The sequence below is a fragment of the Aedes albopictus genome, chromosome 2 (assembly GCF_035046485.1).
Source record: "Aedes albopictus strain Foshan chromosome 2, AalbF5, whole genome shotgun sequence".
Lineage (NCBI taxonomy): Eukaryota > Metazoa > Arthropoda > Insecta > Diptera > Culicidae > Aedes > Aedes albopictus.
In genome coordinates, this window is record NC_085137.1 from 87,249,597 (window position 1) to 87,265,176 (window position 15,580).

The following is a 15,580-nucleotide window of genomic DNA, read 5'->3' on the forward strand; positions in this document are numbered from 1 at the left end:
AACCAAAATAATGAGGAAAAGTTTCCAGTTTCGCCTTAAATGTGTTTTTTGTCATGTTTGTATATTATTTATTTGTACAGATTATATGCGTGCTACTGTTTCCATTGTAATACTTATAATCCAGCAGCATGGTACATGTATATTCTGCTCTTCATAAGCCCATTCTGAATAGTTTGTTTTTTTTTTTCTGTAAATCTTCGTTGAACTCTATAAATGGAATTTTAAATATACTCAATGGTGTCCTTTCATTGTTTTTAAATCTATCATGATTTGACTTGTCCTGTTTATGCTGATTTAATATGTTTAAGTAAGGATTAGTTCCAGATGTAGCAAGAAGCAAAGGATCGGTTTGATTTCGTTGATCAATAAACCACATATGGCAGGAAAAGACAGTGTCATTCAGAAGAGCTATTCGAGTACGTTCACAACTTGCGTATCAAGGTTATCTTGACGTGTATAGGGGCTTTTTGTGAGAAAATTAAGAATATGACGAATCGAGTTTTGCGAAGTAGTATTATCTTATTGTCCGTCATCATCTTACATCATAATGTGTCAGATCCAGGGCTTGCACCGTTGTGATCTTAGCAAAGCCCAAACAAAACTAGCAATGCAAACCAGCGACACTCATTTCAAGCTTTCTTCGATGCTATAATTGACACACAGTTTGTCATTGTTTGCAGTTGTTCCTCACGTCTGCGTTTTCAGCTTTTGGTCTTGTGTGACAATGCTTTATTTTTAGTCATTGGTTATTTTGTTTCAAACTTCTAAAAGCCAATAAGCCAGTAAGGTCTTGTTTGAATGTTTTTTCTCCAATATTATACATTATATCAAATTGCTTACGATATCGCTGTACTCAAATTCATTTCATTGATATAGTACAAAGCATAAAGCAAAATATTTGCTTGTTAGAGTTCCACGGCTCAATCTTGACGTTCTGCACGCCTGATTATAGTGTTTCCTACTTTCACGTAATATGTGAACGTGCAGTATTATTTTTACAATTTAATGCTTCTAACAGTTTAGTGTCAATAACATTGTCCTATGCATAGTAATACAAAATTCTCAAATAACTGCAACTTAGTTTGGACTGATTTGTGGACGATATGATTGTAATCATTATGATATTTTTATGAAAAATGTTTGCAATTCAAATAAATCGGAAATAATAAACAAGTGTCATTAAAAAAAACTATGTCCATAATATGAAACGGAACTGCAAAATGGTAAGTCAACAACCTAGAAGGGTCGTCCAATATAGCTCTGATCCGTACAAGTTCCTACCTCATGCATCCACGAGCTCGTCAATGGCAATGACCACAAGCTAAGAGTTCTACGTGCTTAACAGGTAAAGCAAGCTGGGTATTGTTGTCCTTCTGACTTCAGCTGCTAGATTGAAGAGGTGCGTTCCGAACTTCTGCTCACTAAGAAGTGGCGGCTCAAATAGCTTCTTTACTGACATCCAGTGGCTGAGTACCCAAGATATGAGCCCTACCAGAGGGATGTAGGCACTTAACTTCTGAAATAACATAACGATACTTACGACTACCAATCAGGAAGCGAAATAAGGGCTAAGACTGGAAGCTCGATTCTTGAAATGGCTTGGCCCTACGAGTGAGCCTTTTGGTGAGAAGTCAGAAGCCGAATATTGGCCTCGGATAGTCAGTAGAATAGAAGAAAAAAGTAGTATGAGGAAAATGTTATTACTGGGGCGCAAAATGATCTGCGGAGGTTTCACAAAAATGTCGACGGTGTGCGGAGAATAACAGCGTCATCTTCTGTCATGTACACAGACCCCGAGAAGGTATCTTACTGACAAGTGAAATATTGATAGTTGACTTATGAAGAGAGTACTTCAAGATTTTGGTGAATGAAGGAATCGTTAGTGTGCCTATGAACAGATTGATCTTAAGTGACGATGAAAAAGCTATGGAGCTCTACTTGAGGTAAATGAGCAATTAAAGAGCAGAAGAACAGTGAAACCATCAGCTACCGGCTGAGAAAAGCACAGACTTTAGCGTGCCAATTACCGGCGAACAAAATGGATAAAGTTCGAAAGTACAACTTGGTGTTTTTGTTATTTATTCAGAAATGGAAGAAGAACTGAAGCAGGGGGCTGACTTTTCGAATTTGCAATTTGGCGTACATAGGAACAATTTCATCGTGAAGGAAATCGGTTGTACCCAACTGCTCAGGAATGCAGTCTTTTACTTTCCTAATTTGAATCAAATGCTGAAGGCAGTGGTATAATCAGATTGATCAAAAAATAATCGATAATTGACGAAATTATTTCTATTATATTTCTAGTAGTTCTATTTCATAACGAACGCTCGGCAGACGTTCCGATAGGAACATTACGATAAACGAAGATTACCTTCGAAATTATGAAGGAATTCATTTCCCCTGGATCCTTATTGACGGCTGACAACAATGTGAGTCGTGAACTATGAAGGCGCATCATCAGTGGAAGTCGTGCCTTCTACAAGTTGAAGCAGAAGCTGCGATCAAAAAAATTCTTCCCGCATAAAATATATAATGTACAAAACGCTTAAGAAAACGGTGGTCCTGGCACGAGACATGGACTATGCTCAAAAGGACCTGCAAGCACTCGGAATTTTCGACCAACGCATGCTAAAGAGATCCTTGGAAGTGTGGAGGAGAATAACGAGGAAAAAAAAACACTGCACCGTCTTCAACCAAAGGTTGCACAGACTGAACGATCACTAACATAAGACAACGGACAACAGGCAACACACGAAATACCCAGTGGTAGAGTGGAGAATTTTCCGTTGGACGAAAAGTTTTTACCGACTGGAGCGAGAATCGAACCCACACTCCGAGGCTTACGGAACGGCCAGACAACTGACGACCCTAAGCGCACGACCAAGAAGTCACACCCAGCATCTGAGCAAAGCCGGAAAGATACGTTGGGCAGAGCATGCTAAAAGGATACCAAACAAAAACCCTACGACAATTCCAAATTCTAATATCCAATTCCAAATAATTATATATATAAACATAAATAAAAATAGAAGGGAAGAAAGGATTTTCGAAACAAAAATATCAACTAAAACCGGTGGTAGATGTTCAGTATACTGGGTATATTCATGTATTTCAATCCAGAATAATCAATCATTCCTCTTGCACGTCTGGATCACGTAATTTCATACCTATTTGCTTCTGTACACATGAATGCTTTCATATTCGACTGTGATTGTTGGTTTCTACCTCGTCTACTGCTTAACAGAACAAACTTAACCAAAAAAGGAAAAAAAGAAAGAAAACTTCTAACGCGTGCTCCAATTGAAAATGACTTTCACAAACAAAACGAGTATCATATTTTTGCGTGTGTGTTACTGATACTTCAGGAAAACTAAAGCTGGAAATAAATTAATAGTACCAAATGGAAACTAGACAGCCTACAGGAAAACATAAACTAAATGTACACAATAGTCCTTTGAAATACGTTTAACTAAAACAACTAGACTCGAACGGATTGCAATTTTTCATTTTTCTCATTTTTTCTGGCTGTACTTCGCCACGGTCAACACATAAATTGAGCTAACATCAACCTAGTACCTAATAAATAAGCATGCTTAAATTATTCAAATGAATAAAAGTCTGCAATTGCCTCAACAGCAATAATTACAACGAACGAACAAATATATACTTTCTGGGTTGCTGAGCGCTCTGTGTGGTGAAGGTTTCCCGTGATGATAATTTTCGGTTAATTTAAATGAAGTACTAGGGTACAAGATAGTACATTTTCTGGTATCTTACTGTGTGATAGTAGCTTTTTAAGTCCGGGTAGTGGTTCAATGTGTTCACTTCATATAAATACCTTAAAATACCTATGTACAGGATGATTCGACAAGGCAAACGCTCTTCCTATGCCAACGTGATAGAAGTTCACAACACACTCGTTCGCTCGCGGATCACGACCTTTAGCTTTCACCTTTAAACATATACAGTTCATGTGCCCACAATAACTCACTTTTTTGGCGTTTTCTTGATTTTAATTAATTTTCCGTATCGTCTTAAAGAGTATCTTCATCCATAAACATCACTGCCTCTTCGCCTGCTATCTCATGCGGTACTGATATGGAATAGAGATTGGAAGAAAAACGAGAGGTATAAAAGAAATGACTATTTTAATCATGCTATGTACAATATCTCCTTCTGATAAATAGTGCTAGGGTTATTAATAGTGCAGCAGCGGTGATTTCACATTTAGGATGATCCATCACACACTAGTGAACTAATAAAGAAATACTTGCAGTTAGGTGTTGGTGAAATATAGGAGAAAATAGGCGTTCTGTTTTGTGCAAACTAATGCAACTTAATCATCACAGAAATTTTGGTGACTATCTAAAACAAACGTAAAATTTGCAGATTGTGATTTACACAAGTAGATTCGCTAATGGTAATAAGGATAGGTTCTTCCACTTGAAATTGTCTTCCATGCGACAGGGCTCATTCCAAATCTCTCTCACTCATAACGCAAACGGTACACACACACAAAAAGTTAGGGTAAAGTTGTCTAATAGCGCGAAATCTAATCTAATAGACCAGATTGGAGATGATTCGGTACCCGTTGGGATCTCGCGTGTCGTCCACCACGTTACTGGTCAGCCAGGGATGGTCGAGAATGTCTTCGCTGGAAAACCGCAGCTCCGGATCGGACTGCAGCATGTTGATTATCAGGTCCCGCACGCTGTCACCGATGTTGTTCCAGTATGGTGCGGGGAAGTCAAAGAATCCATTTAGGATGGCATCGAACAGCTGCTCCTGTTGATTGTCGGGCGACACGAATGGTGGAAAACCGCACAGCAGGATGTACAAGATGATACCGGCTGCCCAGACGTCAATCTAAAAGTTATGGGTAAATTTGTCATTACACTGTGTTATACTGCCGTGAATCGCACATCAGTGCCATGTTTGCTGGATCTCCTATGCAACAGCGCAGAAGTCAACCACGTCAAAACTCAACACAAACGATGTTTTTCCATTCAACTTTCAAAGTTGTGACGAAAAAATAAAAGAAACGAATACAAACCTTCACGCCATAGCCAGTTTCCATAAGGATCTCCGGCGCCACATAGGTGGGGGTCCCGCATACCGATAGCAATGGTTCGGTAACTTCGCAAGCCAGTCCAAAATCACCCAACTTTAGTAGTACCACGTTACCGTCTTTATCTAGTTCAACCTTCGGGAAATGGAAATTATTTAGTACAAATCGTATCGTAAAGCCCCACCCGAGCCCTTACCAGTAAGTTTTCCGGTTTTATATCCCGATGCACGATGCTGAGAGCGTGCATGTACGACATCGCAGATGCCAAATGCTTCATCATGATCTTTGACTGGTTTTCCGAGAACCGCGTTACCCTCGTAATGGCGTCGAACAGATCGCCACCCCGAACCAGCTCCAGCACCAGATACATGTTGTTCATCGTTTCGATGTCCTGTATCAGCTGGATGATGTACGGGTGGTTCAGTTTCTTCATGACGCGAATTTCCGCCGCGAGGTAGTGACCCTGAAAGTGGTGGTAGAAAAACAATGTTAGCGTTGAGTGAAAATAAGAGAAATTTCAAAGGGAGAACTCACCTTGCCTGAGCATTTCGATTTGTCAATAATTTTCAGGGCATGTTCCACGTTTGTTGATCTATCCTTTAGTTTTAGTACCACCGCGAAGTTGCCATCACCTAAAAGCACACAATGTTTTACTTTTGCTGTGTTCAAGTGGCACATGGAAATATTATAACCCACTAAATTTTAATTAATCATCTATAATAACTTCTTGATTAACACCAAAACATTGACTATCTTCATACTTGACATTTGACATTGAGAGTTCATCAAGTCGTAGAACTGTTCAAATGAGAAAAACTTGAAACAACTTCCATTTACATTTCAATGAATTAATTTTGAAACAAACTAGCAATTGTAGTGCATATTGTAACAGAGCCATATTGGAATCCCTGGAAGGATCTCTGAAGCAATCATCAGAGGCTTCTCGGGAAGAATCCCGAAGGAATACCGGGACAAATTCCTAAAAAATCAATGAAGGAATTACACTAGACATTTTTAAAAGAATTTCGAAAAGATTTTTGAATGAATCTCTGGATGAATCTCTAAAGGAAGCCGTAGTGAAGCCGTTTGTGAAGAGATCCCGGGAGGAATCAATAAAGAAATCCAGGGATAAATCGCGGAAGGAATTCCTAAAGAAATCCTGGGAGAAATTGCATAAGGAATTTCGAGAGAAAACCCAGGAAGAATCCTGGAGAAATCCCTGATGCAATATTGGGAACAATCCGTGGCAGAATCCCAGGAGAAATCCCGGATGGAATGTCAGAAAATATCCCCAAATGAATCCAGAGAATAAGAGACGGGCTTTGTGGTCTAGTGGCTACCGCTTCTGATTCGCATGCAGAAGCTCATGGGTTCAATCCCTGGCCCATCCCTTTCCTCCTATTTTGTATCTTTCTATATACTTTTTCTATCCTCTGTACATATGCAACTTATGTATAATATGTTCATAGCCATCGCTAGAAGCAGAAACGATTGAAAAGCCATTTCTCTTCCTTCCAACTCCTTCCACAGCACAGTGTTAATCTATCAGATAATGCCTACGAGTTATACAATCAATCGAACTGTGCCACATTAGCTTCATAGTACAAGTCAATCACCTTACACGGCATCCACACCCCAATGAGTGAACCCTCTTCTAGCCATATCCCACCAACACTCCGACAGCCGCATGAATTTGTGCAGACGCAGAGGTATATTCGGTCTCAATCAAACAAACAAACGATTGTAATCATCTCTATTTTTCCCGGAGGCGAATGACTATTTGTTAAAACCTCTTTAATAAATAAATAATAATAATCTCTATTTTTCCCTTCCCTACATTGACCTGCAACCTGACGTGACAGGCGCCATAGTTGCCTAAAAATAGAAAATCACCAACGCTCACACACTGAAGATGTCTGCTAGGCCCCGGCAGAGAACTAATTGGTTCCTCATGTGAGTGTAGCTGGTTCGGCGATACTGGAGTAGCATCCACAGGCGGTCAATCAAGTTCAATCTCAAGCTCAAATGAATCCTCATGGAATTCCAGAATTAAAAAAAAACTTGGAGGAATCCTTAGCTATGTCCTTGACAAAATCTAGAAGGAATCCTAAACAAAATGGCTGAATAAGTATCGTGAAAAAATCCAAAAGAAATCCATAAAAGAATCTCGGAAGAAACTATAAGGACATCCCAGGAATTTCTGAAGAAATCCCTGATTTTTTTGAAAAAAAAAAATGAAATAAAAACAGAAGAAATTTCTGAAGGAAACCCATGAGAAATTAATGAATTTGTTCTGAACGAAATCTTTAAAGGAATCCTGAAAAAAAAACCCTGAAAGAACATCGGATGCAATCCCTGAAAGAATGCCCGAAGAAGTCCTGGGAGAAAACTCTAAAAAGGAATCCTGAAAAAAATCCTTGAAAGAATCCCTGAATGAAGGAATTACGGCAGTAATCAATGAATGAATCTGAAGCAATTTCGTGAAAAAATGCCGTAGGAAGTGCTTAAAATAATCTCGGGATCGTGAAGAAATTCCGGGAGGAATCTCTGGAGGAATCCCGGTGAAGAAATTCCGGGAGGAATCTCTGAAGGATAAAATTCCTGGAGAAATCCAACAAACCAAAACATGGAGAAATTTCTAACAAAACTCATAAAGAAATCCCAGGAGAAATGATTGAAGTAATTAATGAAATCTCTAAACCAACCCGGGAACAAATCCAGGAGGAATCGCCAAAAGTAATACCTGAAAAAATTCCTATATAAAGGAAACATGGAAAAAATATTGAAAGAACCCCTGAATGAACCGGGAGCAAGCAATACATGAATTTCGGTAGCACTACCTGTTTGTATACTGAAAAATATTACTAAAGGCCAGGCTGAATGTGTCTCAAAAGAAATCTTTAAAGGAATCCAGGGTGGAATCCCAGGAGAAATTCTCAAAGAAATTCCAGAAAAAAAAAATCCTGGAAGAATCGCAGGATAAATTCCTTTAAAAAACAGAAAGGACCAATTGAAGAGGCCTAGAAAGACTTCCGAAAGACATCTATGAAGCAATTAAGCGGAAGGAATTCCGTGAATAATCCATGAAGGGACCTTGGGAGGAGCTCCTGAAGGAATCTGGAGGAATGCCTGAAATAACCTCGTGTGTAATCCTTTTGGAAATACAGGGCGCCAGAAAATATCCCGGTAGGAATTCCAGGTGGAATCCTTGGAAGAATTCTTGAAAGGATCCTAAGAAGTAATCTTAGAAGATCTTAAGAAGAATCTGGAGGAATCCTTAGCCATGTCCTTGATAGAATCTAGAAGGAATCCGGGAGAATATCGCTGAATAAGTCTCGTGAAAAACTGCCAAAAGAAATCCATAAAAAAAATCTCGGAAGAAATTATGAGGAAATCCCGGAAATCTCCGAAGGAATTCAGGGAGAGATTCCTGATAAAATCCCTTGATTTAAAAAAAAGAAGAAGAATTTCAAAAGAAACCTCTAAAGAAATCCAATGAGAAATTAATGAAGTTGTTCTGAAAGAAATCTTTATAGAAATCCGTGAAAAAATCCCTAAAAGAACATCGGGAGCAATGCCTGAAAGAATGCCCGAATGAGTCCTGGGAAAAACCTCCAAAGAAAACCCTGAAAAAAAATCCTTGAAAGAATCCCCGAATGAGTCCTGGGAAAAACCTCCAAAGAAAACCCTGAAAAAAAATCCTTGAAAGAATCCCTGAATGAAGGAATTGCAGCAGCAATCAATGAATGAATCAAAAGATATTTCGTGAAAAAATGCCGGAAAAAATCCATAAAATAATCTTGAGAGAAATCATGAGGGAATCCCGGGAGGAATCTCTCAAGGATTCCAGGGAGAAGTTCCTGATACAATTCCTGGAGGAATCTAACAAACAAAAACTAGAAGAAATTACTAAAGAAACTCCTAAAGGAATCTTAGGAAAAATTATTAAAGTTATCAATGAAATCTCTAAACCAACCCGTGAATAAAAAACAGGAAGAATCGCCAAAAGTTATACCAGAAACAATGCCTATCTAAAGCAAATACGGAAAATCCTTGAAAGAACCCCTGAATGAACCAAGAACAAGCAATAAATGAATCTCGTTAGAACTACATGATGGCATGCTGAAGGCTAGGCTGAAGTAGTCTCAAAAAATCCTCAAAGGAATCCAGAGTGGAATCCCAGGAGCAATTCCTAAATAAATTCCCGAAAAAAATCCTGGAAACAACAGAAATGACCAATTGAGGAGCCCTGCACTCTAAGAAAAAAAAAATCATGTAAATTTAAGTTCACTTGGATGCACATAAAAAGAGCGGCCCGTTTGACTCAAATTTACATCTCCTTGAACAACAACAATCGGTCTATCAATCGCTAGAACCAAATCGACAAATGAGCCATAAAAAACGGAAAATTGGCATGGATTCGAACATTGATCCGCTGATTGAGAAACACACACTATACTTCCCGGCTAAAGCACCGAGTTGAAAGGCTGATGATTAATGTTGAACTGTTTTTGCGTATCTGGTGGGATGAGTTTGTTAACGTTTTGTGCAATCAATTGATGAATGTAAAATTGAGTCCAATTTTCCATTCAGTCATGAAATGTTTACATGCGTTTATAATTTACGTCACGTGTAAATTTCTATTTTAACACTATAACTCAGTCAATTTTATGACAATTTGTTTGTTATCTAGTTATGTACACACATTTATATCAAATGGTATAAATTTTACTGAGGTAATAGCTGGAAATGTCTAAAATTGATGTTCCTGTCCTGTCCAAATGGTTCCAGACCCTAGAACTATTGGAAAGTCATTCACATAGACAGAAAAATCTTTCTCAGTTATAGTTCCGTAATTGTGCCCTTAGAGAACCCTCATAAAACTCACCTATTATCGAGCCGAGCGTATACTTGCTCTGCAGTTCCAGTGGCAGCGAGTCCGGCGAAACCACCCCATTGAGCAGCGTTTCGTCCACGCACACGAACGTGTCGTTGTGGCTCTTGATGGGCATCTTCGGCTTCGGTCCCGTCCGTGTCGTGTTGCTCCGCAGGGTTTTCTTGTTCGATTGGATTGTCTTTCGCTCCTCGGGCTCCAGCTCGAAGTCGTCGTTCCCGACCCGTTCGTTCCCGTAGGCAAAGAAGACATCCTCTTCGCCGAAGAAATCCGCCAACTTGAGCACCGGCGCCCCCGTCAGGGTGAACACCTTCCGCACACAGCCGGTGTCCAGTTTGACGCATTGCGTGATCGCCTGCAGCACGTGGTCGTACGTCGGACTGTTACGTTTGTTTAGCAGCAACCGAAGAATCTGCAACGCGGAACGACTTACATATAGGCATGTGGGTACGAGATGAAACGACCAAACGACTAACAACCACGCTACTAATTGACTAAGTTTATTTTTGCATAATGGAATTAGGAGTGATTGTAAATATGCGACGTACCTTACGAGGCTTCACGCCGTTCCTAATTAGAGTTACGAGCCTAGGATGTACAACGGAGCTAATTTCTTTGAGAGGTGTCGTTCCGTTCGAGCCATTTTTGATTGGCGATAATGGACGTATTAGTCTAAAATTGATGGAGACCTTTTTAGTTGAAGTCACATAATAAAAGCTTATTTCAAACGACACCAACCTAGACAGTCTATTGACATTCTTTGCCGCAGAATTACTATTATTGGTAGTGCTGTAATCTATCTTTTTGAAACCTTCATTATTACAGGAACATACATAGCTTTTACCGTCCTCGAGGTCTTCGAGTTTTTCTATCTTCTTCCCTTCGAGGGTGTAAATTGTCCGGATGGCGCCCGTCAGCGTTACACTATCTTCTAACAGTCTCGTTAGGTCCTCTGTAAGACTATCAAATGACCTACCGAGTCACAGATAAACACAAAACAAATTAGCCCATCGAATCGCCCGGACCAAACCCACAGTTCCCTCACCTATATCTCTCCCCCGATACTGGTATGATGCTACCGGAATAGAACCTATCCCCGTTCCGATAGAACCGTATTCGCTTGGCTTTTTTCGCCGGCGTCCGGCTGCTTGAGATCCGTTTTTTGAGTGTGCTGGATTTGTTGATGGTGCCGCTGATCTCCAGATCGATCAGCTCCTTTTCCAGCTCGGAATTTGAACTTGTTCGGCTATTGCTCCGACTGAGGGTCGAAGTTGTGTGATTGCTTACCTCCATCGTCGTCGGTTGGCTGCTCCGTGTTGTCCGTGTCTGTGCTGTCGGTGCCGCGTTGTGCTGCTGCAACGCTGCTGCTGCTGCTGCTCAGATTGATTGTTACTGTTGGTGACGGTTTGGCTCCTGCGGTTGACTCCGTCGTTGTCACACCACGGAAGACCGTGGAGCCACGGTTCAATCAGCTGCAAGACAAGAGAGATAAAGAACAATTAGTTTGACGACCTGTGCTTATATCTGTGTAAATGCTGTGTTGATTGAAAAAGGTGGAAGAGGGTGAACAGATTATGCGATAAACGTGTCATGATCTGAGATTCAAAGTATAGGCTGAAATCAGCCCGGCGGCCTTTATTGATTCTTCGCAACAGGAGTTTGTTCATCAAGTAGGTGCGGTTGAAACAGGATATGTCCTGGCATCTAACACCTGAATAGGAACTGCTGTGTGGCGTCAGCTATGCCTACGGTGGCCACGCCAGTACGACCCAGGTAAGGTAACATGCTGAACTTCTCAATTACCATTGTCCAATGTAGATTAAAATTAGGACGCGTTTTATGAATGTCTAGATAAAACCTATGTAAGACGCCAACACTCAGAGTGGACTTTTTCCGACCAATCCCTGACCAATTCAACGTTGACCTACACTACAAGTAGAGGTTTAGCCATTAGAAGAACTTCAAACACTCACAAATGAGATCGCAAGAAGCGTTGAGCTTCGGAATCATCGAGGTGGAACGTTTAAAGGAATTACACGAAGAAGAGTAGGACATCCGATTTTACCGTTGAGGAGATCTAAGACGAACAATCGCTGAAGTTTAACGAACCAGGGATTGGCGGCATGCACCGTGCGGTGCGAAAAAAGCGTGTGCTTCACACAGTGCTTGTCTCCTGTTATGCCGAGAGACAAGAGGCGTATGAGTGAGAGCTTTCGTAATTGTACGAGAGACAAACCGCAGCACTAGCTCTACGGCGCAGGGAGTAATGCACGGTGCTTGGGACTGTGCTTGTCAGAACAAGAAACAGAAACAAACAGAAAAAATCACTTAATAAATTAATTGAAGAGTTTGTGTTTTCGGCAAAATTGTTAAGCTTGTCAAGGGTTGACAAGTGATAGGTCGTTTGATTCGAAATTATCCCAATCATGCGTAGTTTCAAGCCAAGTGCAAAGCACGAAGACAAGCACCGAGAGAGTGCATACGACAAAGCGTGAGAGACAGGAGAGCTCCAGCGCGCGGCAAAGTAAGCGAGCAACACACAACCGATTGCACGTACCCGTCTCCTTCTGGTTTATGTGCTGTCTTGTAGCAGCGTGTGCGGCACGCAAAGAGTTTTGAGTCGCACCATATCCCTGAGTTTAACTCTCCTCGCCGTCAAGGATTTCAAATTGATGAGTTGGCAATAGTCTGTATAACTTGGAAGTTTTATATCTTTCAAAAGAAGAATATTAAAGATGTTGACATGTCCAAGGCTTGTGCAGTCTCCGCTGTGTGGTCCAATGTCCACCCGTATTTATACTACCTTAGGTAGACATAATGAATCATACCTAGGTATTTAGGTACTGTCATGAATAGTATTTCATGTAGGTAGATATCCTATGCACACAACCATTAGGTAGACACTACAGGAAGGTTAGTTGGAACCGACCATGGAAGATGCCGCAATGCAAACCGCAAGAATCTACGTTGTAGACGCTCAATCCTTAACGTTTATGTTAAATGGAATGGTGTCGCAACTGGAGCAGAATATGTACTCCAATATGCTCCGAACTAGTGCGCAGAACAGTGTTTTCAGTGCGTAGACGTCGGTGAAATCCGAAGCGTTTCGGCGAATGCTAAAACCTAACTATTCAATAATGCTGACCACGCCAATAACAATAGAGACGTGCTCGTTGAGCCGGATTTTTGAGTCGATGAATACTCCGAGGTCGCTAATAGACTGAAAACGCACTACCGAAGACGATCCGATTAAGTACCGATTAATAACCTTGCATTTGCTTTCATTAATGAGCATCCCGTTGTAACCGCGCCACACAAATAGCGTGTTTCAATCCTCTTGTATTGCCACGCAATCTAACGATGAGGTGATAACACGGTACAACTTCAAATCGTCAGCGAAGGATAGCTTACAGCATGCAAGCAGCATGTCGTTCACACATATGATGAATAGAGATGAATAGTAAAGGACCTAAAACGCTGTCTTGAGGTACTCCAGAGGGCATGCCGGAGTTGTAGAACCGCGTTGATTTAACTGAAACGCATGCTGAACGGTCCGAGACATACGAATACAGCCATTTTGTCATCTAGTGCGGAAATCCTCGGCCTACAACATCATATCACGTAATCTAATATTCAACAGATCGGTACCATTGGACAAGTTCTTCGTCGAATACCAAACTAGCTTTCATTAGGGTCGATCAACGATGGATCAAATGTATATTCTGCGACAAATTTAAGATAATTTGCGAGAGTAGGGTCTTGTACCATTTGGGCAGGTGTACCTATTTTGGACACTTGCCTCGATAACAAAGTCAATTTCATACACTAGTATGTACATTGTACAGCTGATTCTTTTAGTATAGAGTGCGATCACAAATCTTGGACGTTGAAGGAAGTCTATCAGAAAACATTTCGAGTCTTTGAACGTAAGGTGCTGCGAACAATATTTGGCGGTACAAAAGTAAATGGCATTTGGAAGCGTCACGTGAATCAGGCACGCGTAATACCAAGTAGAGATACATTGTCAAGGTGACAAAACACGGCAGACTGCGTTGGGTTGGTCACATAGCGCGGATGCGGGGAGAGCGAAAGACGAAGGCAATAACTTAGTAGAGAACCAGGAAGCGGTCGGCAATTCAGTGACATGCCATGTACACGATGACTGGTCGTGGTTGAAGAGGATCTAAGAGCACTTAACGTTGAGGGAAGCGATTGGTTAAAAACCCAGTTCAGTGAAGAAGGATGCTTTATTCTGAGTAGATTTAACGGAACGAATTGTAGCCCATCAAGTGTCGATTCAGTATCTAAGCAATAAGCAATTGAAAACACTATCATCCGTTATCAAATTTAGGGACAAAACAATATTTTCAACTGAACTCACGTGTAAAATCGCGAGTGATAAACTCTAACACAAAGTTCGTGTAAAAATAATAAGTAATAAGGCGGAATAATTCGAAAATGTGGATAACGGACAGAGAGAAGCTACGATAACAAGCATGAACCCATATAGGCGGCAATTGTAACGTTCAATTGACCGCGATAAAATTGTTTTCCGATAGAGATACAGCTCGTTACTCGGCGCCCTCTTCCAGAAACTGCCGAGTGCCGGCGCAGCGTCATGAACTTGGAACTTTTATTTCTTAACGGCAGTTGTGTATCAATCATTCTAGCGGCTTCAACATCGTGTTCTCCTCTTTTGTTGCATTTGGTTTGCCTGGGGCTGGGAGGCACCCGTTGCAGCACTTAGACACGGCTAAGAACCGATCCGAAGAAAGTAAACGATGTTTACAAGTTTTTCCAGCGATTTAATCATTGTTGAATGAACAGCCGCCGGGCAGGCAGGCAGTGAGGAATCGGCGGGAGGGGAAGTAAATATTGTGTTCAATGATAAAGCAAACAGCTTTGAAAGTTCACTCGACGGTACTTCCTCTCGCGTGTAGAGTGTGGTGTGCACTTGACGAACGGATGACTACCGGCGTTTAGATCGCATTATAGCAGGCATATTTACACGAAACTCTGGTTTTATGGGAATTAGAAGAGCTTCGCAGAAACGTGACAGCCTTACTTTGCGCGGGCGTTTGAGGAATAGGAATTTAATATCGCTTATCTTGCGAATCGTTAATTGTTATCATTAATTACACTGATAAGCATAATTACCACATTCGTGCGGTTAAACATTAGGTAATCGTCGGAATGCGCTCCAAACTGTTCCGTTTCGACTTAACCCATTTGAGGCGCTAGCAAATCAATATAGGATTGTTTTCCATCAGTGCACACTATTCCAAAAAAAAACTCGTAACAACCTTTCACTCAGAGTGTCTAAACGTATAATTTCATACTTTCTTGCGTTAATTCGCACATAACTGCGCTGCGCTGGCGTGAATTAGCCACACTACCTACCGGGTGCGGTTTAGTACGGATAGAGCCTGGTTTATTCGTTCGTGTGAGGAGCAAGATAGTCTAATTTGGAGCGAAAGTAAAAGTAATAGCTCTGCAATAATGAGCGATGTTTGCTTCCAATCCAAGGCAGAGGACCATTTAAATGATGCCATCAGATGATGACGGTACGGTGGTGGTGTGCAATGACATGACAGAGTGTGTCGCCCTTCTGGGTACGA

The 15,580-nt window shown here is 41.0% G+C and overlaps 1 protein-coding gene across 5 annotated transcripts in view; it reads right to left on the minus strand.

The window, feature by feature from the left end:
• Positions 1 to 3,083: 3,083 nt before the first annotated feature.
• Positions 3,084 to 15,580, minus strand: part of LOC109427703 (serine/threonine-protein kinase GL21140) — a 77,368-nt gene continuing 64,871 nt past the window's right edge. For 4 of the 5 annotated variants that reach the window (XM_062850041.1, XM_062850039.1, XM_062850040.1 and 1 more), the window contains exons 3-10: positions 11,008 to 11,434; positions 10,701 to 10,934; positions 10,511 to 10,634; positions 9,957 to 10,374; positions 5,603 to 5,700; positions 5,265 to 5,531; positions 5,054 to 5,203; positions 3,084 to 4,866 (exon numbers count right to left, since the gene is read on the minus strand). In XM_062850041.1, coding sequence (XP_062706025.1) covers positions 4,558 to 4,866; positions 5,054 to 5,203; positions 5,265 to 5,531; positions 5,603 to 5,700; positions 9,957 to 10,374; positions 10,511 to 10,634; positions 10,701 to 10,934; positions 11,008 to 11,255 — 1,848 coding nt within the window. In that variant the 5' untranslated portion in view covers positions 11,256 to 11,434 and the 3' untranslated portion in view covers positions 3,084 to 4,557. The remainder of the gene's footprint in view (positions 4,867 to 5,053; positions 5,204 to 5,264; positions 5,532 to 5,602; positions 5,701 to 9,956; positions 10,375 to 10,510; positions 10,635 to 10,700; positions 10,935 to 11,007; positions 11,435 to 15,580) is intronic. The other variant, XM_062850042.1, reaches the window with a different exon arrangement.